This window comes from Coturnix japonica, chromosome 12 (genome assembly GCF_054131305.1).
Source record: "Coturnix japonica strain WE chromosome 12, WE-NBRP24, whole genome shotgun sequence".
NCBI lineage: Eukaryota > Metazoa > Chordata > Aves > Galliformes > Phasianidae > Coturnix > Coturnix japonica.
The window spans coordinates 12,441,255-12,464,834 of NC_140674.1; the positions used below are offsets into that span (position 1 = coordinate 12,441,255).

General features: G+C 52.0%; 1 protein-coding gene across 3 annotated transcripts in view; it reads left to right on the forward strand.

Moving 5' to 3' along the window:
* The window catches only part of XXYLT1 (xyloside xylosyltransferase 1), a 32,131-nt gene that overhangs the window by 6,243 nt on the left and 2,308 nt on the right, over positions 1-23,580 (forward strand). The window contains exons 3-4 of one of the 3 annotated variants that reach the window (XM_085513057.1): positions 10,662-10,794; positions 12,818-12,950. In XM_085513057.1, coding sequence (XP_085369183.1) covers positions 10,662-10,794; positions 12,818-12,929 — 245 coding nt within the window. In that variant the 3' untranslated portion in view covers positions 12,930-12,950. The remainder of the gene's footprint in view (positions 1-10,661; positions 10,795-12,817; positions 12,951-23,580) is intronic. The other 2 variants (XM_085513058.1, XM_015871864.3) reach the window with 2 other exon arrangements.

Consider the following 23,580-nt stretch of genomic DNA (forward strand, 5'->3'; position numbering starts at 1 on the left):
AATCATGTAACTCTCTCGCCTTAAATGTCTTACATTGGTGGAGTTAACCTGATTTAAACCAGCTGGGGAGCTGGTATGCAGCGTGCAGGCTGCATAACTCTCATCTGTGCCTGCGACTCATAAATCCTGTTTTAATGCAGTGTGGCCGGGCCTGAGGGGCTGGGGGGGGGGATTGCTGTGTTTCAGTGATTCTGCGATGGAGAAGTGGTGGGAAAGGTACACAGAGAAGGGCAAGCAGGGTTCAGACTTAGGAGGAGCTGATAAGGTGAAGACAATGCCAGAATGAAATGGTCTTGGGGATCTGCAGAGCTCAGGCTGGTGAGGCTGTCTCCAGGCTAGAAGGAGAAACTGGAATGGCAGGGAATAAGGCAGACAAGCAATCCATAGTCAAGCAGCCCTTTTGTGGCCCAACTCAGCTTGGTTTCTCTGTAATCCTAGTGCTACAGGGCTTGGTCTCAGTAAGCCTTAAAGCAGGACCCCAGCTCTTGGCCCTGGAGCTCTCAGGGAGAACTGTCTCAGCAGCATCCATCTTCCTCATGCTGCCCTTCTTCAACTCGTGCATGTTAAGCTGCAGCCACATCCTGGCTGTGTGTGAAAAAGAGTCACTCCTTCTGTTTCACTGCCATTCTACATTTCCATTCAGGTTTTCTGGCGCTGGATGAGATCATCTCATGCTGAAATGCCATGTGACTGAGGGAGGACGTCTGGGGAGAGCAATCAGAGCTGAGGCAGTATGTGTGCTGTCTGATTTCTGTGGGCATACAGCTGCTGGAGGTAGCACAGCACAAGAAGTATTGCTTCTCTCTGGTGCCAGATTCTCTCTACCTGCTCAGCTCTCTCATAGTGTCATCCAGGAAACCTCTTCCCTGCTGTCCCCGGTGAAAGCTTTCTTCTTCATTGAGTGATCGCATAGGGTCTGCAGTTCAGAGCTGCTGGCTCTTCCTTCAGCCATGTTCTGGGGAGGGTTTTTAGGCACAGGTGCCTGGCAATGAGCCTCCCAACAAGATGAGCTGCTGCTCCATAGCAGAACTGGTCCCTGCATGAGCTACCCAAGACCTACTGCATGCTGCTGCCAGCGCTTCACAGCTGAGCTGGGATATCCAAATAACAACAGACAACAGCTAATCTGGGATCTAGAAAGGTGGTGCAGTGGCAGAAGCCATAGGCAGAGCCTGTTTGCCCTGGTTTTGCTGGCTGCTTGGCAACAGAATCACTGTGTTGGACAAGAGGGAAGGAGCAAAGAGGAAATAGGGCTGGATGAAAAAGTGAAGTCCAAGTGAATTTTGTCTGAAGCTTCTGCAGTTATTAGGCTGATGTTCTCAATGAAGCATCTCTGTGGCTAAGCAGAGCTGCAGCTGGGATTTCTGCATGGAGAGAAGAGTGCCACAGAGGAGAGGTCCTTGCTCTGCTAATGAGGCTGTCTTCACAAGGGCAGTTCAGAGCAGGATGGAATGTGAATATGTGGTTTAATTCAGCTAACAGTCTCTTACAAGCATGTGTCAGGATTGGAGATCTCCAGGAAGGCGGCTCAACAGGATAGTTCCTCCCTCCTTGTGCCGAGCCTCTTTACTGTTTTGATGTCTGCTGCGTCCTAGACACGACCCATGTGCGTGTGGGAGGCTCTGAGAGCAGACGTCAGGTGTGAGAGCTGTGATAAGGGTGTTCAGTTGGCAGCCAGGGGAAGAACACCATTCAGCTTGCTCCGTTTTAAGTACTTGGAAAGCAGGGGGCCAAGGAGGGGAAGAGAGTAAATTGCCTCCTTTATTCAAGTGTTAGGATTCTGAGTAAGAGGCGAGATGTGTTGGGAAGTAGTTGAGAGAAAATCTGTGGTGAGAAAATAACCTGAGGTAACTATCACTGCTGAAATTGGTGGGGTGATGCTTCTGACCAAACTATTAACATCACTGGTTGCAGTGTTTGGTTAAGAAATGTGGTGGATGGGAGCAGGAGCTGGGTGGTGCTCTGCAGGGAAGGCACAAGGAGGTGCCTGCTGGATGCACACCCAGGAGCCTGATTTCCAGGTGCATCTGGTAAAGGCTGTTCATCAAAGGCTCATGAGGAAACTGAGTAGCAGTGGGAAAGGTGGGTAAGTTTTCATATGGCTAAATTAAGTGAGGAACTTCTGGGGAAGAACAGGGTGAGCTGGCCATAATGCACTGCCTAAATTTATGGCACGCAATGTGGTGTGCTGCAAAACCTGGGAGAGGTTCTGAGGAAAGCAGTGGCTTCATGCAGGAAGGAGTGACGGAGGGGCCCCTCTGCTCCGCAGACAGGCTGGCTGAGGGCTCACAGCTGGGGCTGCATAACCACGAGCTGCAGAAGCAGAGTTGTAACCAGAGATAGAATGGGCTTGTTAGTTCACAGTGCTGTTGTGATCTGTGGAGCTCCTTGCCGCCACATGTTGTAGGTGCTAAAATTTATCTGGGCATATGGAGATTTCTTGTGAAAGAAAATCACTGGAGGTTGCTGTGTGATAGATGCTGTCGTGGGGAATAGGGCTGTGTACATTGGGGTGATTCAGTGCAGGTGAGCAACCTGCTCAGTGTGGGGAAATGGCCCCAGCAGGGAACTGTGCTGCTGGCTTTGCAGTGGGTGCTGAGCATTGCTGAGATGTGGTGGCCTGGAACCCCAGGATGGAAGTGGAAGAGCCAGTGGTCTCCCCTGACCTCGGACTCTGAACTGGATCATCTCTCCGGCTCATTATCTACAGTCATCCCAGTTATTAAATGCAGACCAGATTGCAATGATGTTTGTCCAAACTGTCTGTTAATGACAAAGCCACAAATCGCTTGGGAATTGGTACGGCTTGGAACAGGCTCCAGCTGCTGGCTGCAGCTCAATGGAGGGGACAATCTCCCACGAAACTGCTATCTGCCTTGCGAGTGCTCTGGGAGTCTCAGCCTGGACACAACAGCCTTTGTGAGCTTCAGCTTGTGCTTTTCCCACAGAGCTGAGCTGGGGAGAGGGCAAAGGGCAGGGTGGGAAGGCTGCACCGAACTGTGCTGCATCATCTGGCGGCAGCAGTGACTACAACCCCTGCAGGAAGACAGGCAGCAGCAGGATCCCACAGCTGCACTGGTAGCATTTCAGTGCCCAGAGGTAAGGCACAAGCCTGGCCAGGTGCTCAAAGCACTCCCTGCAGTTAATAAGAGGCAATAGGCAATGTGGGCAGCCTTTCCATCAAGCCATGGAGGACAGGGTCCAGGAGGAATGTTATAAGCAAGAGCATTAGGAATAGCAAACACAGTTGTCTTCTGTTAATGTAGTTCTGTGAAAGCAGGGTTGTACTGTCCTGAAAATGTTGTACTTTGTTCTTGTAAAACATAGATCTGTGTATGAGGATTTGCAATTGCAGCTGCAGTGCAGGAGTGCCCAAGTGGGTCTGCAGGTCTTTCTTTGTCCCTGGAAAGCAGGTAACTCCATGCAGGTGCTGGTTCCTTGCTCAGGCACCTGTTTGCTGGAAGTTATGGGGTGATAATCTGTGTCACACACAGAGACAAGCATTAAACGTCTCTAGTGCAGAGGCAGGCAGCAGCATGAACTCCTCGTCCTTCTGTCAGCTATGCAGCAACACCTTCTGTGCTGTCCAGTCACCTGCATAATTCAGTGATTATTAAATTTTAATAAATGAGCGTTTTCAGAGCACTTCACAACTGGCCTTTTGCTACTGGGAGAGCTGCTATCTCTGCTGAGCTATGTTGTATTAAGGCATCCAGTGATGCAGCAGCGTTGAAGTGCCTGCATCCCAGATACTCTGGGCCTGACGATGTTTTGTGGGAGTAGAGATGTTGGTAAGGGATGCAGAAAATGTTGGTCTGTGCTGGAGCCATCTCCAGTGCTTCACAGCTCCCAAATCACAGATCCAGCTTTGGGACAGTGGTGCAGGGCAGCCCCAGTGCCCATGTCCCACAGCACCATCCCCACTCAGCCCAGTACAACCACAGCCCCTCAGGGAGTGTCACTTCTCGTTACTTCCATCGGCTGCCCCTCACTGTAGTGCTGGCATCCGTTATTTGGGGTGTCCTAGATCTGTCAGGCTGGGGCAGGCATGTGCAGTGATTTCACCTCCTGTGGAGAGACAGGGGTTTGTGTTGGCCTGGTTGGGGCAGCTGTTTTGGTGTGTCAGGGGGGTGCTGGAAGCTTCCTCCTGGTCAGTCCAAAAGAGAGTTATGCAGAGAAAGAGCATAGGAGCTGCTGGGACTCACCCTGCGCTGAAATCCCAGCCCTGCTCAGAGCTGGGCCAGCTGGGGAGAGGGCACTGCTGGCCCTCAGGTCTCACTGGTGGCTCTGCCTCAGCTTTGTAGGGTTTTGCAAGGAGAAGCAGATAGTACCTGCGGCTCTGCAGCACCCTCCCCCACCGTTAAGATGTGATATCATTTATCTTGCTGCTTTTATTGTATCTTTTTGGTTTCCCTTTCCGTCTCACCCGCCCATTACTTTACAGCTTGCCATCCATGCTGCTTTATCATCTATGGCAACCTGGAATTAAACCTTATTTTGTCTGATTATAAGGTTTCCCGCTGCTCTAACTCCAGCTCCAAGAAATGTCTTTGTGCTCCTCCTCCAGTGGCACTGTGTAATAAATACACAGCGTGCAGTGTGACGGCTGCACCCTGATTGCTGCAGGGTGCCCCTGGCCCAGCCATGGATCTGGGGGATGTAAATGCTGTCCCTTGAGTTGGAGGCAGGTAGGATGCAGGAGCAGGGAAGGAGGCACTGGGCAAGTGGAGCAATGCTGCTGGGTCCCTGCTGCTCTGCCCAACACTTCAGCTCACGTGTGGGCTGCCCCAGGGCTTCTACAGCATGCTGCTGGCTGCTGAGCCAAGCTGCTGCCTGCCCCGGTGCTGGGGCTGCTGGCTGGAGCTGCTGAGCTGCTGTGCTGTGCCAGTGCTGCTGTGTGTGTAGCAGGGGTTTGTCATCTCGCTGGCAGACAGCCTAATTTTTTAATTAGCTGATAGGCAGGAATTGCTGTGAAGGAGCTGCTGTTCTGCTCCACTGGGTGCATAATAGGTGTTAGAGAAATCTGCTTAATGGCATTGTTAGCCAGCCGGGGCTCTTCTGCCTGCCTGGAAACGTCCTCCTTTGACTTCTGCATGCTCTTGGTTCTGTACCTGCAAGTGTGCATCTGCCCTTCACCCTCCTGCTGCTCTCTGAGCCAGGCAGGGAGGCAGGAACATGGCTGGGGGCTGCTGAGAGGCAGGGCCCTAAGGAGAAGGGCAGGCAGAGCAGACTGGAAGGATGCTGCAAGGTGCTCCTGCTCTCATCATGGCTGGAAGGCCCCGAGAGGGCCAGCCTTGAACCAGGAGGTCAAAAGCCAGGCTGGCCAGCCCCACTGAAGCAGGTTTTCTGGGCTGTTTATTTCTGGGGGAGACAAGCTGCAGAGCAACACTAGATGCACTCCCTGCTTGTACCCCAGATGCGATGGGGCTGGCAGTGGGTCACATCCCCACACACATACGCTCACCCCAGCCTTGCTGCCTGCCCCAGGGTGGGGCTCACTGGCGGCAGCGGTGATGAAGACTGGAAGTGGAGGAGCAGACTTCATCTGCCAAGAAAATAAGGCCTGGAAGGGGAGCACGCAACAAAACAGGAAGCGCTTGCAGCTCTGTGACAGCAGAGGGAAAGCTGACGGGGATCAAGCAGGAGTGCAGGGTGAGTCAAACAAAGGAAGCCTCTAACAAAGGGCAGGCAGAGGAGTGGAGCGTGTCTATGTAAGCAAGCAGTGTGTGGCCACATCTGGCTGAATGTGGCTCTGACATCTCCACTTGGCACTGCATTGCCCTTGTACGCTGCAGCAGCTATGATAGGAGGCTCTCAGCAGCGGCTGGCCTTGCCATTCAGTGTGCCCACGTCCAGTCTTGGCACTGCCTGTGAGGGAAGTATTTCTCTTGGCTATGTGCCCCCCTGAGCCACTGGAGGATCTGAGTTTCACAGCCAGCGTAGCAGCTCTGCAGAGTTGTGTGGTGCTGACGAGGTCAGGACTGAGTGCAGCCAGCCTGTGTAGGGCTTGCCCTCATTTGAGGCTGGGCCTATGGTTTGGCTTTGCCAGGCTAACAGACAGACTCATCCAACCCATCCAGAGCCAAGCTCTGCCTTTGCATCTGGGCACGCCAGGACTTGGACCAAGCGTGCAGGCACAATGCAATGCCTGCAGTTGGTGTGCGGAACCATGTGCCCCAAGCTGCACAGGAACAGGGAGCTTCTGTCTGATAGGAGAGTAACTTCTGGCTGACAAAAATCAGCAGAGTCAGAGACAAACTCAAAGCACTGGAAAATAGTGAAGAAGTGGCTGTCTCGATGTGCCTAGCATTTGCAGACCCCTGCTCTGAGAACCAGGGCAGCCAGCAGGGGACACTCCTGTCCTTTGGCTGGGTGGTGTCACTGCTGGCTGCAGCTGCTGCTCTCATTGCAGAGAGGTCCGAGTTGTTTGCAGCCAGCACTGTCTATCCCTGCCCACCACCGTGTCTGCTTGGGTCATGCAGCCAGCCAGGGCAGGTTGGCAGTGCACCATTGGGAATCAGGGATGTCAGCTTGATCTCACCTCTTCTGCTCTGTAGGGCAGCAGGTCGAGGCACCAGCCTCCACCTATAGGTTGCAGCTGTGATGTGGAGAAGGTGCAGGGAGACTGTTGTGTGCTGCTGCCGTGTGCCCTCACTGCACATTTTTCCATTGATTAGCATGTCATAGGCCCTACAGTATATACCAGGAGTACCTGGCTAGTACCAGCTGGGGCTGTGTGCTATTGGTGATGCCACAGGTGTTGGAAAGGAGCATGGAGTAACATGGTGGTTTGGGCAGATCTGGGAGTACTCAGACCAGGCTTTGCAGGTAAGAGCCCATGGCCCAGGTTGCCTTGGTTGTGCGCTTGGCTGGTAGTATCTGGTGTGTGAAGAGCAAAGATCACCCCTTATGAGCCTGACTTGTATATCACTAGAAGTCATCATCCACAGCCTGGTGGAGCCATGGTCCTTCTGTGAGCAGGTGAATAATAAGACTCAGTCTCGAACAGATATTTCAGCCACACGGTTCTGCTCAGGCACACTACTGCAATGGAGTGTGGAGAGCAGGCAGCTTGGGAAGGTGCATTGCCCTTGTGTGCAGCTGGGCTGGCACAGCCAAGGAGCATCCTTCAGGCTCCATCTAGAACAGCCAAAGCAGCTCCTCCTCCTGCGTACCTCAGCTGCCAGACACATTCACTCAATTACTCAGGGTAAATTGCCTTTTTTTGAGGAGAGTGATTTGCTCTTGAGGGATGCGTTGCATCAGACTTGTTCCAGAAGCTGCTTCCTGCCAGAGGTGCTCCTGGCACTGCTCAGAGCAACTCGCCTACCCTATGTATGCACCCAGCACTTGTCCTCATGCCTGCACCCCTGTGCCAGGTCCTGGGGGAGCACTGTGGATATGTCAGCACTCCTGGAAGTGACCCCTGTCTGTGTCCCTTTGCTCTGCTGAGGCTCACAGGGGAAAGAGGGAGTGCACACGAGAGAGGCTCTGTACCAGCATCTCTTCTGCTTTGGAATAACACTGATTCCCCCTTCTTCTCTGACAGCCAAGCACCAGTATGAGATGTCTTGGGCACTGCTGCTGGCTCACTCCTGCACAGCAGGAGAGCAGCAGCTTGTAGCACAGCAAGCCCTGCTCTGGGATCAGGCATTCCTTAAGCCAGTCTTCCAGCAGCTGGAGAGAGGCTGTGAGCTGGAAGGTTCCAGTCAGCATAGCAAAGCCAGGCATTGGGTGCTGAGTCAGCTCTGCAGCCGTCCTTGTGGGCCAGTGTGTCCCAGCCTGCGAGGCCATGGCTTGGTGGGAGTGTGAGCAAGCTTCTGCCTACTGTTATGAGGCTGCAGTAAGATATTACAAGTTTTAGCTGGGGTCAGCCTGTGTCATTAAACTGTCTCTGCTAATGGAGATCTCCTCCGCTTTGAGTAGTTTAACTCCCCTTTATGCACAGTGGCTGGAAGAGCCACGGTTGAATGGAGCGAAGGGTAAAATACATCATGGCAAAGTTAGAAAACTGAGTTTCCGAGCAAAACACTGTCAGTGTTTTTGCACATTTCCAGCTGGACTCCTCCAAGCAATTTGTGCCAAAGAGAGGGAGAGCATGTGATTCTTCCCCCCCCCTGTGTAGCAGTCAGGGTGAAGTGTTTGGTGTAAGGACAAAACACAGTGATAAATCATGAATATTAGTGCCTGGCCCCTTGCCAGTCACAGGCAGCGCTTGCAGAGAGCTCATCTCAGCCATTAATCTGTTCGTGCGAGCTGCATCTGGCAACACAGTGGTTAGTGTTGCCTGCGTTCATCTTTGTCTCAGTGTTGCAGTTAATGCTCAGTTAATGCTTGCCTTTAAAAAAAAAAAAAAGGAGTGAAAAAGAAGGAGGAAAAGTACTCTGTGCTCTAATTTGTTGGCTTTTCCCTGCAGGGTTCTGCCAGCCCAGCATGGGGACCAGGGCAGGGTGCTGGTGCTGTAGCAGGCAGGGATGGGAAAATGGAGGAGTCGGGGACTGAGAGCTTCCCCCCAAGCTTAGCTTTCGTTCTTGGTTGTGATTAATTGCAGTTAGTGCTCATCTGTAATTTTGGAGAACAATCAGATGACGTGCCTTGTGGTTGGTTTAATTGAAACCCGATGAGCCAGCTGAAGGCTGCTGCACACTGGGGTGAGCTGTGCTGAAACGCTCCCTGCCATGGCCGGGGCTGGGAATGGTGCCCAGAGCATTCCCCTGGCCCTGCAGCACTCGGACATCTCCGGCTCCCCTCCCTGTTCAGGCTGAGCTTGTGCCGTATCGTGCTAGAGATGTCTTTCTCCTGGGCTCAAGCTGCAGGTTTGATAACTTTCAGGTGAGATCTGGAGGCTCCTGCTACATCCAGCAGTTCTGTCTTTGCCCCTCACATGAGGACAAGTTGCGAGCTGTGGCTGTGTGACCAGGTCTGGATGTGCTTGAGGGCAGTGGTGCTATAGATTTGAGGTTTTGCACTGCTGTGCTATGGACTGCTCAGGAGGTTTGTGCTTACTTCAGGAAAAGCTTTACCAGGGAATTAGATTTGAGTATTTGGGATCCAGATCTCGTTCCCTGTTTCAGAAATCCTCTGCTCTGCCTGTTCATCTGCTCAAATTGTGCTAGCAATTTCAAAGGCAGTTAGGAAGGCTGAGGGAAATTGCTTTCGGGTCGAGACCTGCTTTAGCCTGTGGTGAATTACTACGCCTGGGTTTTAAATCTTTGCAAACAGAGGATTACGGTGGTGGTAAACACGAGGTAGGCCTGGGGATTGCCATTCTGTGGGATGAAGTGAGCATGGCCTTCCCCTTCAGCAAATAGCGAATGATGAATGGTTAAAAAAGCAAATTGAGATACAGCCTGGATTGTAGCTTAGATACTATTTCTCCTTGATTTATATTTCTGCTTTGATACTTCACAGACTAAGCAGTATATTTCTTCCTTAACCTCATGGGGCTTTTTCCATCTTAAACGCGGACAGCGTGTTAGATGCAGCCAATTGCTGAGAGCTTGGGATTAATGCAGGATTTACAAAAAATTCAGAGCTGCTGTACAGCCCAGTGTTTGGCTGGAACACAAACATGAAGTGATGAATGCATTTGAGATGGAAGAGTTACGTTCCTGTGCTGGAAGACAGCAGTGTGTGCCTGATGGCTCTCATGGTCTCCAGTCCCAACAGTTGTGTTGGAAGCTGAAGACAGAGCCATTTTGTGGTGCTGCCAGCAGCACAGCGACAGTAGGCAGCCTGTCCCCACACTGGAAAGCAGTGGGTGAAGAACCACAGTAGTGTGAAGCTACAGCATGGGCAGAGCCATGGAGATGTCTGTGCCCTGATCTCCTAGAGCACCAGCTGACCTGGCTTGGGGGATGCTCACAGATGTTGCAGCCCCACCAGCCTGGTGGGGGGAGGATGTTTGACATGGTAACATGCAGGGTGACATCCTTCTATCTGGAAGTACTTGCCAGGTGGAAGGAGGCCTTTATTTTGTAATTACTAGGAAAACCATTGTAAAAGGCCCATCTGGCCTACAGAAAGCTGTCATGGCACCTCTGTATGGTAAGTGGGGCTGAGAAGGGCTGACAGGCTGTAATCCAGTTAGCACTGAGTGCAAAGCATCCTGACCAAGGTTCTCCTGGCTGTCACAGCACAGAAATAGCTGTCCTGTTACCTACCAGGGTGGCCTTGGGAATCACTCAGATGCTTTGATCTGAAGTGGCTGCGTGGGCTGGAGCTGGGAAACACTCGTTGGGTTTGTAGCGTAAGGTGCATGTGGGATGTGGCGTGGCTGTCTGCAGGAGCAGTTCTAGAAGAGGAGACAATAACTGCTGTGGAGATGGAGTTAAAGTTCCCTCTTGCTTTTTTCAGTCGTGTGGAAAACTTCTGGAAAAAAGGAAGGGGTTAGTGGAAGCAGAAAGGCACCAGGAGTGTTGCTGAAGGAAGGCAGTACAAAGTAGTGAACAGTACAGTACAAAGCAGTAAATGCCTTGGTGATGGCAGAAGGATGGTAGCGGGAGCTATAGGTTATGTCTGGATCACTGCTGCCCTGAATCAGCTGAGTCTGTGCTGAGCTCACCAAATCCCCATCGGGTGCGATTCATTGCACCACCGCTGCTAACTGCTGGTTAAGGCTTTGTCTCACATTACTCATTTTTCCTCTTTTGTGCTTTCAGAAATAACGCAGATCATCCAGGTAGACTTGGACCTGAAGTACAAGGCCAACATCCGCGACCTGTTTGAGGAGTTCAACAACTTCCAGGAGGGAGCTGTCATTGGGATTGCCAGAGAAATGCAGCCAGTGTACAGGTACAGCCGTGTGCCCAGGGTGCAAGTGTGGGGATGGGGGCTTTCATGTGTTCTGTTCAACTCTGATCAGTCTTTGGAACAAAATCTGGGGAAAAACAGTATTTCTGCTGTAATCCCTGCAGAGGAATTTAATCTGAAACTTCCAGGCCAGTCTGAACAAATTGTACAGTGTGGTGTGATTTCCTTGTTCTCCCACACTGCCACAAGGCTTTCCGAGCCAAGTTCCTGATAACAAGTGCCTAATCCATAAATAGATTCATCACATACCTGTTAGAGGTGTGTTTGGCCAGCTGTTCTTGTTCGGGTGCTCTGACTGAAGCTTGGCACATCGATCTGTGTGTTGGGGCTCAGAGGTTTGGGCTGTGAGTATCGCTGCCCTGCCCAAGCAGCAGGGACACCTCCTGTTGCAGGCGGACCCAGCACCAGCACGTTTCGGCCATACTTAGATTTCCACTCATGTTTTCCACAAAGTACTTGAAATAGCGTCTGGGGAATCCCTCTGGCGTGACATTTAGGTGGAGCAGCCTGCGTTCCTTTATTATTGACTCCCATACAATGTTTTGAGCTACCTATGAGAAATCTTCTGGCAAGTGCCAAAAATGACCAGCACACTGGAGAGATGGGTCCTACCACGTAGATAGTCCTTCATTGTTTGACCCTGTGCTTGTCTTGTCAGGTTAGCAGTGGGTAGGTGCTGTTTTCAGTTGCTGTGCACATTTTATTGAAGAGTTGTACACCCAGAGAAGCCTAGCAGGGATAATTCTTGATGACCTGGGTTTGTGAGCATGCAGATAGACCCATGTTGTGCCATGCAAATGTTGAGATTTCTCCCAGAGCTGTAGGAGCTTTGGGACTTCTTCACTCCCAGAACAGACCTTCAGCCTCTCAGAAGCAGCAGGCAATTCTGGCTCAGCTATTTGCAGTGTTCTGGTGCTGCTCCATTGTTCATGCACAGCTCTGGAGCTGCCTGGCAGAGGCAGGCTGCCTGCTTTCTGAATGTGCTCACAGTGGATTCGTTCCAGCTGTGCTCGAGGGTTTATTTAGTGCTGTCTGTGTCTGGTGTGAGACGTGCGCTAGACAAAATCCCAACTAGGAGATCTGGAGGGGCATTTTCTGTTCACACACAGATACTTGGCAGAATGAGTGAGAGGCAAAGGGGCTCTCCTAGGGCTGCTGGGAGCTGCAGTGCCCTGCACGGGCTGGTGTGGCTGCTGATGGCTCACACTGTTTTGTTGCCAGAGCACATCTGTAGCAGAAGTCGGGCACAGCCTTCTGCCCCAGCCTGGTGCCTCTTATTAACTCCACCTGCTGCCACTCACCTTGTCCCTGCGCAGCCACATGCGGCACAGACTGAGTTAGAGGGGTGGGTGAATGTGGAATAATCTTCAAACATTACAGGATGTTCTGGGCCTCAAAGAGAGAAAGACAGGAGAAGGGTTCATATTTGAGCAGGTGCTGTGCTGAGCGGGATCAGGTATTTCCAGGCTGTTACTTACAGAATTTGTTTTAACATGTGTTGTTCCAAGGATGAACCTCGGTTTTATTTCAATCCAGAGTGAGTCAGATCATGAACTCAGGGTGCCTTAATGACTTTTCATCTGAGCTGAGTTTGAGTGTCTGAGATGGCTGGGCTAGATTTGCTAATCCTAATGGAAATGTTCTCAGAGAAAGATAAAAAAGCTTAAGAGCTCTCTCTGTCTTTTCTTTCCTTACTGGAAACCCCTGTAATGAGATCAATAAGTGAACCTCCTAAGACATATCCAGCATAACTCTTGGGCAAGGGCTGAGCTTGGAGCAAATGTGATTTAGCAGAAGATGCAGTGTGCTCCTCTGTAGGCCTGGTGTGGGACAGCCTGCTTGCAAAACCGAGAGCCATCCCTCTGCACTGGGCTGTGCAGAATGGAGGCAGATGGGGCCCTGTGGGAGGATGTTACTGGGATATGAGTTTCATCCTGGCGTCTCCATTCTGAGAGCCTTGCTCCACTGCTGATGTCCCATGTAGCTGTTCATCATTGTTTCCTAGAAGCCCAAGCCAAATCATCAGCATACCCAGGAGAGCATTTCTGGTTGTTCCTACTTCAGAAAGAAGACGACGACATCTCTGTGCTCCTCCTGGCTGGTGGGCTTGGCAGTGAGCTAGAACCAATGGACTGCAGGTACTGAGTGCTCCACAGTGCAACACCACACCCAGAGCACAGAGGGCTCCTGTATCCGCTTTGGGTCCCCTGGCAGGATTTGGGTGCCCAGAATGGTAAATCCAGTCCCAGCTAATTACATCCAATTGTTAGAGCTTAAAGTAGAATACAGAGAACAGCTACAGCTGAGCACTACAGTGGGGCTGTGTCAGATTGTGAGCTTAAGCCTGCCTTGCCCAAGAGGGCAGGTCCCTGCTCTTGTAAGAGTTAAGCAAGCGGGGTAAAGTAAGCATCTGTTTGCCTGCAATTAGTTTGAGGTGTTATTGCTCCATGTTTCTGCCTGTGCACGGATCAGCCTTGTGTTATTTCCGTATGTTATTGAGTGGGGATGATGGCCAGCTCCTGGGATGTACAAAGGGTAACCCTGGGGGTGCTGAGTTAAGCTGCAGGGTGCTGGGCTGAGGGGGAGGTCTGCAGCACAGCACGGACAAGGCAGGGCTGAGCCATGTTGTTAGCAAATACCTGACCTGAGTTGACCCTGTGCTCCCCGACCCTTGTTGCAAGCAGGGGGTACAAATGAGCCCAGGAATAACAGCCCTCCCAGGCTATGTTTTGGGGCTGAACGTTCCTTCGGTGCAGTTTTGATGTTCTGGGTCACTTTGGGCCATGTTGTGTTTTCCTTGTTGTGGTGTTTTGTTCTCCATGTGCAAACAAGTCCCTGGTATTTCGTGTCAGCAGGTCACCTTGGGAGGGGCGAGCCTCCCCCCAACAGGACCTCTGCAATGGGGGCTCACACCTCCTTCCTCCAAGGGCTTCCAGACAGCAAAGTGAGCTGACAAGGCGTGAGTGACTCTGTAAAACTCTGGAATTTTTACACTTCTAGCAAGATAAAAACATGCCCTAGGTGTGAAGCAGAGGTGCCAGCTCCAGCCCTGTGATTTATCATGCAGGTTGGGAGCATCAGCCAGGATGTGGCGGAGCACTGCTGGGCCCTTGGTAACCTTTCATCTTTCCCTCCCCACTCAGGCAGCTTTCTGTGCACCCAGCTCTGCTTGTGTGACACCTTCCCCTGCTTGTGCAGGAGCTCAGAGCTTCCCTGAGCTTTTGCTGCTGACGGAGCATTGGACTGACACCTCCGGGCCTTGGTGAGCCATTTCCTGCGTGTAAAAGGGCAGTGTGCCTTCTTCCCATGCCTTACATAGTGATGGGAAGTTGAACAGAGATCAACTGGGTCACTGGTTGATGCTCAGTCTTAATGCTTGTTACCTGTTTGGCCCACCAGAGGATGTAGCTGTGTACACAGAGGCATTTTTTGTGTGAATGATACAGCGCCTTCTGAGAAGCAATTCTGTTCTATCCAGCTGCCTGTTTGCTGCCAGTGCATGCTGTGCTTTCCAGGCAGTGGCTGGGACTTGCACAGTGCTTCACTTCTGGGACAGGGCTGCACGCAGCACGGGATGCAAATGCTTACAGGAAACAGGGCAGCGAGAGAACAGCAGATAGGAAATGTCCCAGAGCCTGCCGGCACATCCTGGAGGTAGGGGAAACCTCCAGACAGCAAAACAGGATGGCACTGGAGTGTTTCCATTCAGTTGACTCATGCTGAAACAATGCCCGGGTGCTGTTTGTCTTGGACAAATGTGTTTCTGTGAGCAACGAGATCTCCTGGCCCTCCTGCAATAATGCACATGCTAGGATTTAGTTGTTGCAGAGGCAGAGCTTCAGCCTGCAAGGGGCTGAGTACCTGCAATTGTGCCCTGTTCCAAAGGAGTCTAGCACGTTGATTGTGGTGGTGTGGTGTTCTAGGCTCCTGGATGTCTGCAAGCTTTCATCTGGCTCCTGCTCCCTCTCAGGATGCAGACAGAGTGTCTTCACAGCACTAGCAGACAGCTGCTCTTGTGCCTGCCTGCATGGGATCCTGGCTGTGGCCAGGACTGGGACCTCATTCTTCGCTGAGGGAGATTTTGGTGGAAAGATTAAAATCTGCATCTGATATTCATCTGATCCAAAAGGTTTTCTATGCAAGGAAGTGCTTCTGCACAGTCATCATCTTAATTTTAAATCCTGTTGTCCCCTGCAGCATTTCAGCTACTGAAGCGTGCTGGCAGCGACCTGCTCACCAGACTGCAGAGGGCAGGTGATGATGCTCTTGTTAAATATTTATGTTGTGCTGGGGCTTCAATGCCAGATTCTGAACAAATTTTGAAACCCAGACTCTCTTGTGCTCTGGTGTTGGCAGCCCTGCTAAGAAACATAGGGGCAGATGTTGCATATGCATCATGCCAGCAGGTTGTCAGATGGACAAGCAAGTCACTGTCCCCAGGACATGTACCAGATGTGTTTGTGGTCTGAAGAGCAGCCTGGCAGCACACACGAGACCCCTGAGAAGGCAGAGTCTGCATGGACAAGGGCTGCAGCATCTGGGCTTGGGGTTGTCCCACAGGTGCAGCAGAGGTCTCTATTGAGACACAGCCAAGGCTCCTGAATGAGGGTGCTGCTGCAGCCTGTCCCCCTCCTCCCCACCCTGTGGCCCCCTCAGGGCCTCCTGCCAGCCCTGGGCTCAGCACTTGTCCCTGGGTGTGGTGACTGGGTGCTGGCAGGTCTCAGGGTAAAGCCCTGCAGTGTCAAAGCAGCATTGTAGCTGAAATGGAGCTGGGAACCATTGTGGCACTCCCAGAAATGTTCTTTAAACTCTCCGATTACAGAAAGCTTGAACCTGATTCCTGTTGAATTTCCTGGTTGTAGATCACCCTGCTGGCACTTCAGATGAAGCAGGACAGTGCTAGTGATGACACTGCAGCTCTCAGCAGCCTCAGACTGACCCCAGCTCAGCACACCAGCCAGGCTCCTCGCTCTCATCCAATGGCCATCCCAGCCTCTTCACTTCAGACAGTGGGGATGTCCAGCCAGGGGGCAGCAGGGGGGCCCATGGATGTAGTTTGTCTCTGGGAGCTGGTGCTGCAAATGTCCCAGCAGCCGAGATGCTGAGGTCCCCTCCTGGCATAGCCTGGCAGGGACTATTGGGTTCTGCTGCCTCTTGAAAGGTCTCAGACCTTCCCATGTCCAAGGTGCTGCTGGGGCCGGGGAGGTCCCTGCTGTCTCCGTTTCTCCTCCTTGGTGAGATTGCCACTGCTGGCCCTGATGACAAAAAGATATTAAAGACAAAAGCATCTTGGAAATCAGCAATGCTGGAAATTAAAGAAGTTTTTCTTGCAGGAAAGAATGTCTACATCAAAGGACACCTACTGACTGACTAAAGGACTGACACTTGAATCCTTTTATAGCTGCAAGGTCGTTTGTCTTTGCTTCTGCCTAAAACCTAGGGAGAGCTCAAATAGGGTGTTTTTTCATAGGAGTCAAAGGGGTGAGAAGTGTTTTTTCATACTGTGGTCATGCAGGAGCTGCTGTAGCTGTGTTGTGTGCTCAGTCTCACAGGTCTTGGTTGTGCTCTTCTGCATGTGCTTGCATCTACCAGGGTCCGATCACACTGCCCACACCACAGCCCCTTTTGCTGCTGGAGAGTGGGGAAGCCTGTCACTCCTCCAAGCCAGATGGATTTACAGCCACACAAATAACCCAGAAGGTAACCATGGCTCAACCAAAAGCCTCAAGAAGGGGTAAAATAGCCCTCAGACATCCATTACATTGGAGCCTGCCACCTTTGGTGTTTAATGTTTACTGGAAGCTTAGTGGCAGCTGGATTAAGTCAGTTTGTCAAATGTTTAGAGGAGAAAAAGAGTTAGCCTGGGCTGCGAGCAGTCTAATGCTGATCCTGCAGCCAAACTGCGCTGTGATGAGACAGTACATTCTGTACCCTCTCTCTGGATTTAAAAAGTAAAAGCAGAGTTGACAGCTGCCAGCAAGGTGGAGCTGCTGAATTCCCTACATGTCAATTAGAGTGGTGGTGGTGTTCCTGATATTTAGGGCTTCACAGCTGCATGGAAATAGTCACCAAGTAAAGCCAGAGAGGAGTTGTAGCACAGTGCAGGAGGGCTGCTTGGGATCGAGCCTTCTGAATAAGGAAATAATCATCTCCAGAGGGCAGCTCCTCCTGCCTGTCTTCTCTCCTGGCTCCACAGGCCCCTCATACAGGCAGGCTGCCCCAAGCTGGAGGCTTTTCTCTTTTCCAGCTGCTTTTCCCCTGGGGAGCAGGGAGCTCTGCCTTTCTCAATCCTGTCGGAGAAGGCAGCAATTTGCCTTTCTGTGTTCTGCCAGGCACAGTGACGCCTGTGCTGCCGGCAGCCTGCTCACAGCTGGGAGGCAGAGCCAAGAACCCGCTGCACTTTGGGTTTAAAACCATTTAGAGGATTGAATTGATCTGTAGCAAGTAGCTTGATGTGAGGGGGAAACGATTCTAGGAATTCTTTGGCAATTGCTACCAAGAAAAAGCCAAAATTACAGAACAAGCAGAACCTGCAAGGAATTGGCAGCAGAGTTGATTTAAGGAATTCAGCATTACTTTCTGATATCTGAAATCCAAGAAGGCAAAGGTTTTCATTGCATACATCTGTGCACATCATGAATATGTAGGACCCGTTTCACTTACTCCTATTGCCAGCTGAACTTGCAATGTCACTTAAAAGCAATGAATAAATTTGGCAAGATCTAACAACCGCAAATGTGCATCGATTAGCATGAATGCTATTAATAATGTTAGCACTATTATAGTCCCTTTTGAGATACTGAGTGTTACAGTCCCTTTTTTCAACAACCACAATACTTGTGTGAGTGGGTAAGGCAGCTGGGATTCTCCAAAGCTGAAGCCTTGCTTCTCATTCTTCCCTGGCTGAGAACTTTGCTGCAGTTTTGCTGTAGGATTTTTGTTGGTCATCACACACATGACCAGAGTGTGTCAGGTGAGTGCACAGAGGTTACTTTATCTGTACTTGTCTTCAGCTCCTGAGTTTCTCAGTTTCTACTCCTGAATGTCTCAGGTTCGGTGTCTAGAGGTATCACACCGCTGGCATCGTTCCCTTCCCATGGAAGTGCCTACCTGCAGGAGCAGGGATCAGGAAGAGCAAGGATGGGCCACCCCCCAGCAGGGACTGCAGTCATTGCCTGTACTCCCTTAACCAGGGCAGCTTGCTCCTTCTGGGGACACAGTGTCCTGCTGCAGGAGCTTCCTGCACTTGCCATAGGACCTTCAAAAATGGCCTCTGAGACTCACCTGGTGTGTCCCTGCAGCTCCACGCTCCTTCAGCCTTCCAGCTCTTCTTTTTAGGTTTGCATGGTACAGGTATTTGTGACTATGCACCTGAAGAAAGGCTTTGCAGTGCTGCAGGGAGCAGAGCCATGATGCCTGCAGGGTCTCAGAAGATGGTGAAGTGGATGTGGCTGCTCTGGCTGCCACAGCCTGATGCCAAGCTGCATCTACAGGCTTCTCACCAGTGCTTAGCGGAGACGGAATATCCAAGGAACTGAAGCCCTTTGATAGAGGAACAAACAAACAAATAGCAGGAAATTGAGAGGCTCTGCTGCATAGCTGAGATGTTTCTGGAATGGTGCACAGGGCCAGCTCCAGGCGGTCTGCTTGGCAGTGTCCTCTCAAGGGTCTCTCGGTGCCCCTGGCTCCCTGGGGCTCAGAGGCAGCCCCTTTCTGTGCAGGCAGGCTGCAGTGCTCTGTTTCTGGCCAGCAGCACCCCAAGCAGGGCAGCATGTGCTTCACATGTTGGTAGCAAAAAGCATTGCACTTGCTTCTGTTAATCACCAAATAAAGACCCGTGTTCACAAGTTGTTACTAATCAGCCATTTAAGCAAGGCCGTTTTCAGACTGCTAAGTCTGTGCAGGAGTGTAATCACCCAGCATTGATTTCCTGCTCCAAATACAGCCTTGTAAACGCTCGGCATGCCAACTGCATCCTGATAGAGACCGCTGCTGTACAGGCATCGTTTGTGTGCTACGTGAGAGATTTATCAGGGAATTACTGGAGACTCATTGAGGTACTCAGTCCTTCACTTTGTCATTGTTTCCGGGTGAGAACTGGTGATGGAGAGCTATGAGTACCCTGAGTGCTGGGCCCTGTGGCACATCCCTGCATGAGCCGTGTTGCATGGCAGTGAAGCTAGGATTTCCTGGTTACACAAGCTGCTCAGCTTTAGCTAAGGCGCTCTGGACCAGGCTGGTACTGAACCTGTCTCCTCAGCTCCTTAAAGGGTTTAGCATTTGCACATGGGAAATCAGCAATTAGCAACAAAGGGCACTTTGTTACAAAACCTTCAGCAGGACTGCTTGTGCTGGCAGTGCCCAAAGGGGAAGGGAAGCATCCTTTGTTGCAGAAGGGGCTGTGGGGCTGTTCAGTGCATCAAAGAGCAGGAGGAGGTCACAGAGAGGTTTCTTGGCCACGGGAGGGAGAATGATTTGGGAAAAGTGCCTCTGATTGGCAGTAAGGGACAGCAGCACCAACCAGAAGGGAGGTGGCAGTTCTGTGCGGATGTGGTGATGGATGAAAGGCGCATCTGTCTGCTCAGGAACAAGCAGTGTTCAAAGGGCTGGCTCTGCTCAAACAGCATTGCCATCTGCACTTGGTGTCACCCAGTTTGCAGCTGAAATGGCAAAAACTGGGCTCCTTTAGGAAGGCTTGACCTCTTACTCTTGCATTCTTTGCATAGTTAGAAGTAACAAGATTTTCACACTTGTTCTTTTAGCTGGTGTGGCAGGGCTGCAGCTCTGTGAGCATCTCCCTTTTTGTAGAGGCACACAGGCACTGTTTGTGGGCTGCATGAGCCAGGGAAGAGCCTTTATCCAGCATGGTACAGAGCCCCTGAGGGCAGGATCTGTTCTGGTGCCCTGTGGCTTTGATGATCCTGCACTAATGCTCTTGTTCTGTTACTGCACTGGGGACAGAGCCTGGGCCATGTCCTGCAGCACAGCATGCTGAGTGGCTGCTGCAGCCATGCTTGCTGCAGATGAAACCTCCCCACATTTGGTTAGGAGGCCTTTAGTCCCATAACCAAAGGAGTTGGTAGCTCAGGCACCCAGGCTGGGTGATGCCTTGGCTTCATGGCAGTGTCCGCTGCTTTGCGACCTTGCTTTGAAGGCTGCCTTGTCAAGGCTGGTGGCAGGGGAGGCCATCTGCACGGGGGGCCGGACCGCAGGAGCGTGTGCTGGGCCAGCAGGGGAAGTCCTGGTGGAAGTGTTTTTTATCTGGACCCCGTGTTTGAATGCTTGGAAGTGCTGCTCTCCAGATGTTTCCTAGCACACGCGGGCTCTGTTTATAAAAAGCTCCTCAAAGCACGACCTCTCCGTGCAGCCCAGGGCATCGGGCTGCAGATGGACACTGGCAGCCACAGCCCCGCACTGTGTCAGTGTCAGGGGCACAGGGTCACATTTGGAAGGATTTTTCCTCTCCCTTCTGGAGGGGCCACGGTCAGCCCCGTGGTTAACAAAAGCCTGAAATGCCTTCTCTTCCTTTTCTCTCCCCTCCTCCAGCAGTTTCCTGCTGCTTTTCATCCCCATGGTGGCTGGAGTTTCTGGGCTGCCTTCCTGCCTTCGCTGGAGGCCGCTCTGCTGGGGGCATGAGCAACAAATTGCCAAGGCCAGCAGTGCTGCACGTGGAGCCCCAACGCCAGCACCACTGGTAGCTTTGTGCTCACCAATGGCCCCAGCTCTGCCTTGGCCTTGTGTCACATTGGGGTCTTCACAGAGCAGCCCTGTGAATCCCATCCCTCACACACCATCCATCCTGCTGCTGGGCTGGTACCGTCCTGCCACGTGGTCTCATGATGCACTGCCGGCTGCCTTTCCTGTGTGCTGGGAGAGCTGTGTGTTTTACACAGCTTGTCCTATTGTTGCCGAGCACCTGCTAACACGTTTTTTCCAGGAGCACCAAGATGTTTCCATGTGTGCTTTCCCCATTTAAAAACACCTGCGGACTCATTTCCCACAGGGAACTTTATGCAGAATACAGCCCAAAGAAGATCACAGGTGGTCCCCAACACCAGCAAGGGACAGGTTGTAGCAGCCAGCAGTGCCCGCAGCCCCTTTCTCACAGAGGCTCTTTGCACAGCACAGGCCCTGGTTCATGGAGGAGACAACAGAACAACGGGAAAGCCACCGTTGGAAGAACAAAAGCTAAGTGAATTCAGGCTGAAGGAATGCTGACAGCAGCCCTGCCAGGACACCTTTCCCTTCCTTGGCCCCAGCACAAGGAAGGACAGCACGGTGCTGCAGGCAGTGTCCTACGGCGCCGTGCTGTGCTCCTCGCATCCTGCAGCCCCTCTTCCCCAGGGCCCCCATTGCTCCCCATCCCACCGTGCTGTGCCGCCTGCGTGCTGTGAGCCAGAGCACGGCTTTTGTGTCAGCCTGGCTGGGGCTGGGAGGAAGCACTGGAACAATTGCTGCTTGTTTGTCTGTCTCCTCTCCCCGCGTTGTTACCTGGATTAGCCATCACGGGGTAATCCACTGGGGAATGGCCTTGCTCAAAACTTGAGTCATTTGATACAGATCTGCTCTCCTGCTCTCGGCTGGGAAGCTGCAGTTTGCAGTTGGGTGGTGCTGGAGGTCACAGCGTTCTCCTCTTGCAGCCAGCAACTTGCAGGGGATGTAATTTTGTCCCTTTGCAGGCAGCCTGGCAATAGCTTGGACAGCGTGTGTTTTTGGAATTAAAAATGCACAGCAAATGATTCGTTCCAATGCTCTGGAGCTGGAAAGGCACCTCCCTCTCAGGCTGTGCACCACACTCTGCAAGTCACTTTGATGGTGTTTTGGGACTGACAGTTACTTTCAGGGAACTACTGGGGGTAAGGAGAGAAAGCAGGATATGCAGAGTTGAGCTTGAGCCAGACTCTGCTCAGAGCCTGGGACTGCGCAGCTGCACTCAGTCCTGTGCACACCACTCCAGCCTGGATCTGAGCAGCTCATGGGCACAAGGCTGGGTCTTGCTTTTGCACATTGAGATTCCCTCTAATGCCACAAGTCATCTTTGCAGGATGTAGCTGCTCTGCACTGGCAAAGCTCTTTTATCCCTTCTCTCCCCATCAGATCTGTTTGCTGCCTGCTCTCTCCCAATGAAGCAGTGAGCCCACAGCGAGTGCTCTGCTCCCCTTCTTGCCCAGGAGGCCTGGAGGCAGCTGTTCAAAGCTGAGCCTTCCTTCCAGGGGGAAACTGGCACTTCCAAAAGCCCATTCCATCCTGAATCAGATGAAAGGGAATGGCATAAACACCCTGAATGAAATAAGAAGTTTCAGAGTTCTGAATCTGAAGCATCTGAATGGAAGATGGTAAGGAAGGAATGGCATGTTACAGTTCTGGTTCTCCTGCCTTTATTTCTCAGAAAACTAAAGCTGTGTTCATGGCTGACGTCATTAATAGAACCACTTTTTCCACCGGGATCACTCAGCTGCTCACTGCTGCCTCCCAGCCCCTCGTGGTGACACCTGATCAGGGCTCCAGACCTGGGCACCCAGGGAAGGCCAGAGGAGGTTTGCTGTCTGCTCTGCACAGCCCTGGGATTCCCTGAGCGTTTGAGCTGAACACAGCTCAGTATGAGAAAAGTTTTGATTTACATTTTTTCCAGTGCAGGAGAACCCACCAGGACTCTTAAGCTGTTCCAGAGGCTAATTTCTTTGCATCTTCTTACAGCTGAATTAGTTCAGCTTCCGAGCCTGGAAGCGTATTAAACCTTTGGGTGCTAAATCCAACCACATACCATCAAATTCTTCTTTTCTGTGTAGGTGCAAGGAGGCTGTGGTCAGTGCCTGAGAAATTCAGCGAGGTATCAGACATGCTTGATGTATTCTTTGTATCCTCAGCAGTGTTTCTCCTTGACAGCTTCACAGCAAGGTGCAAAGACGTGATGTAGCTTTGCCCAAGGTGTTAGGGCTGGAGTGAGAGAAGAGCTCTCTGGCTGTTAGCAGAGGATGCTGCTCAGGGGCAGCAGACCTTCCTTCTGAATGAGGGTGATTTGTGGGGTGGATTCAACCCCAGCAGAATCTGCTTGGATAACAACATGGGATGGATTCAATTCCTGCAAGTGGGAACAGCTTGTTTGTGGTGGGGTGTGCTCACTGCCCCGGGGCTGTGGAAGGAGCCAAAGACATATTTGTGCTGCTTACTGAGGTAGTCTAATTTTTTCCCAATTGAATCACCCTCTCGAGTTAATTCTGTATGTTCCTAAACTTGCAGCACACTGTTCTCCATGGCAGCTGGAAATCAGCTAGTGGGGATCATGCCTGCCAGAGCTACTCCATCTGAGCCTTCCCAGGCTCCCTGACCTTCCTGCCCCCCCGAAGCACAGTGCTGCCAGGTGGGAGCAGCTCACCCCCAGCTGCAGCTCGACATGGCAGTGCTGGCACATGGGCTGAGCCGAGCTGACCATCCCCACGCCACTGCAGCTGGGTTTGCTCCATGTTTGTCCTGAGCAGAGCCTTTGTTTGAGCGGAGCCCGCGATATCACCGCTCGCAAAGCCCTGCATTGTGTGTGGCACAAACAATGTCCCCGCAGGAAGGGCGGTGGTCAGGCTGGACCGCTGGTGGGGCTGCACCAGGCTGCCTTCAAAGCGTGCTGCTGGGAAGGACCAGGCTGCTGGCCACACTCGGGGGATGCTGCTTTGAAGGTCTCCATGGGATCAGTGTTAACCTGGGCCTCCGAGACCATTTTTGGCAGGAACAAGAAAGGGCTGAGCTTGTTCCACGGGGAGCTCCCGTTCTGTG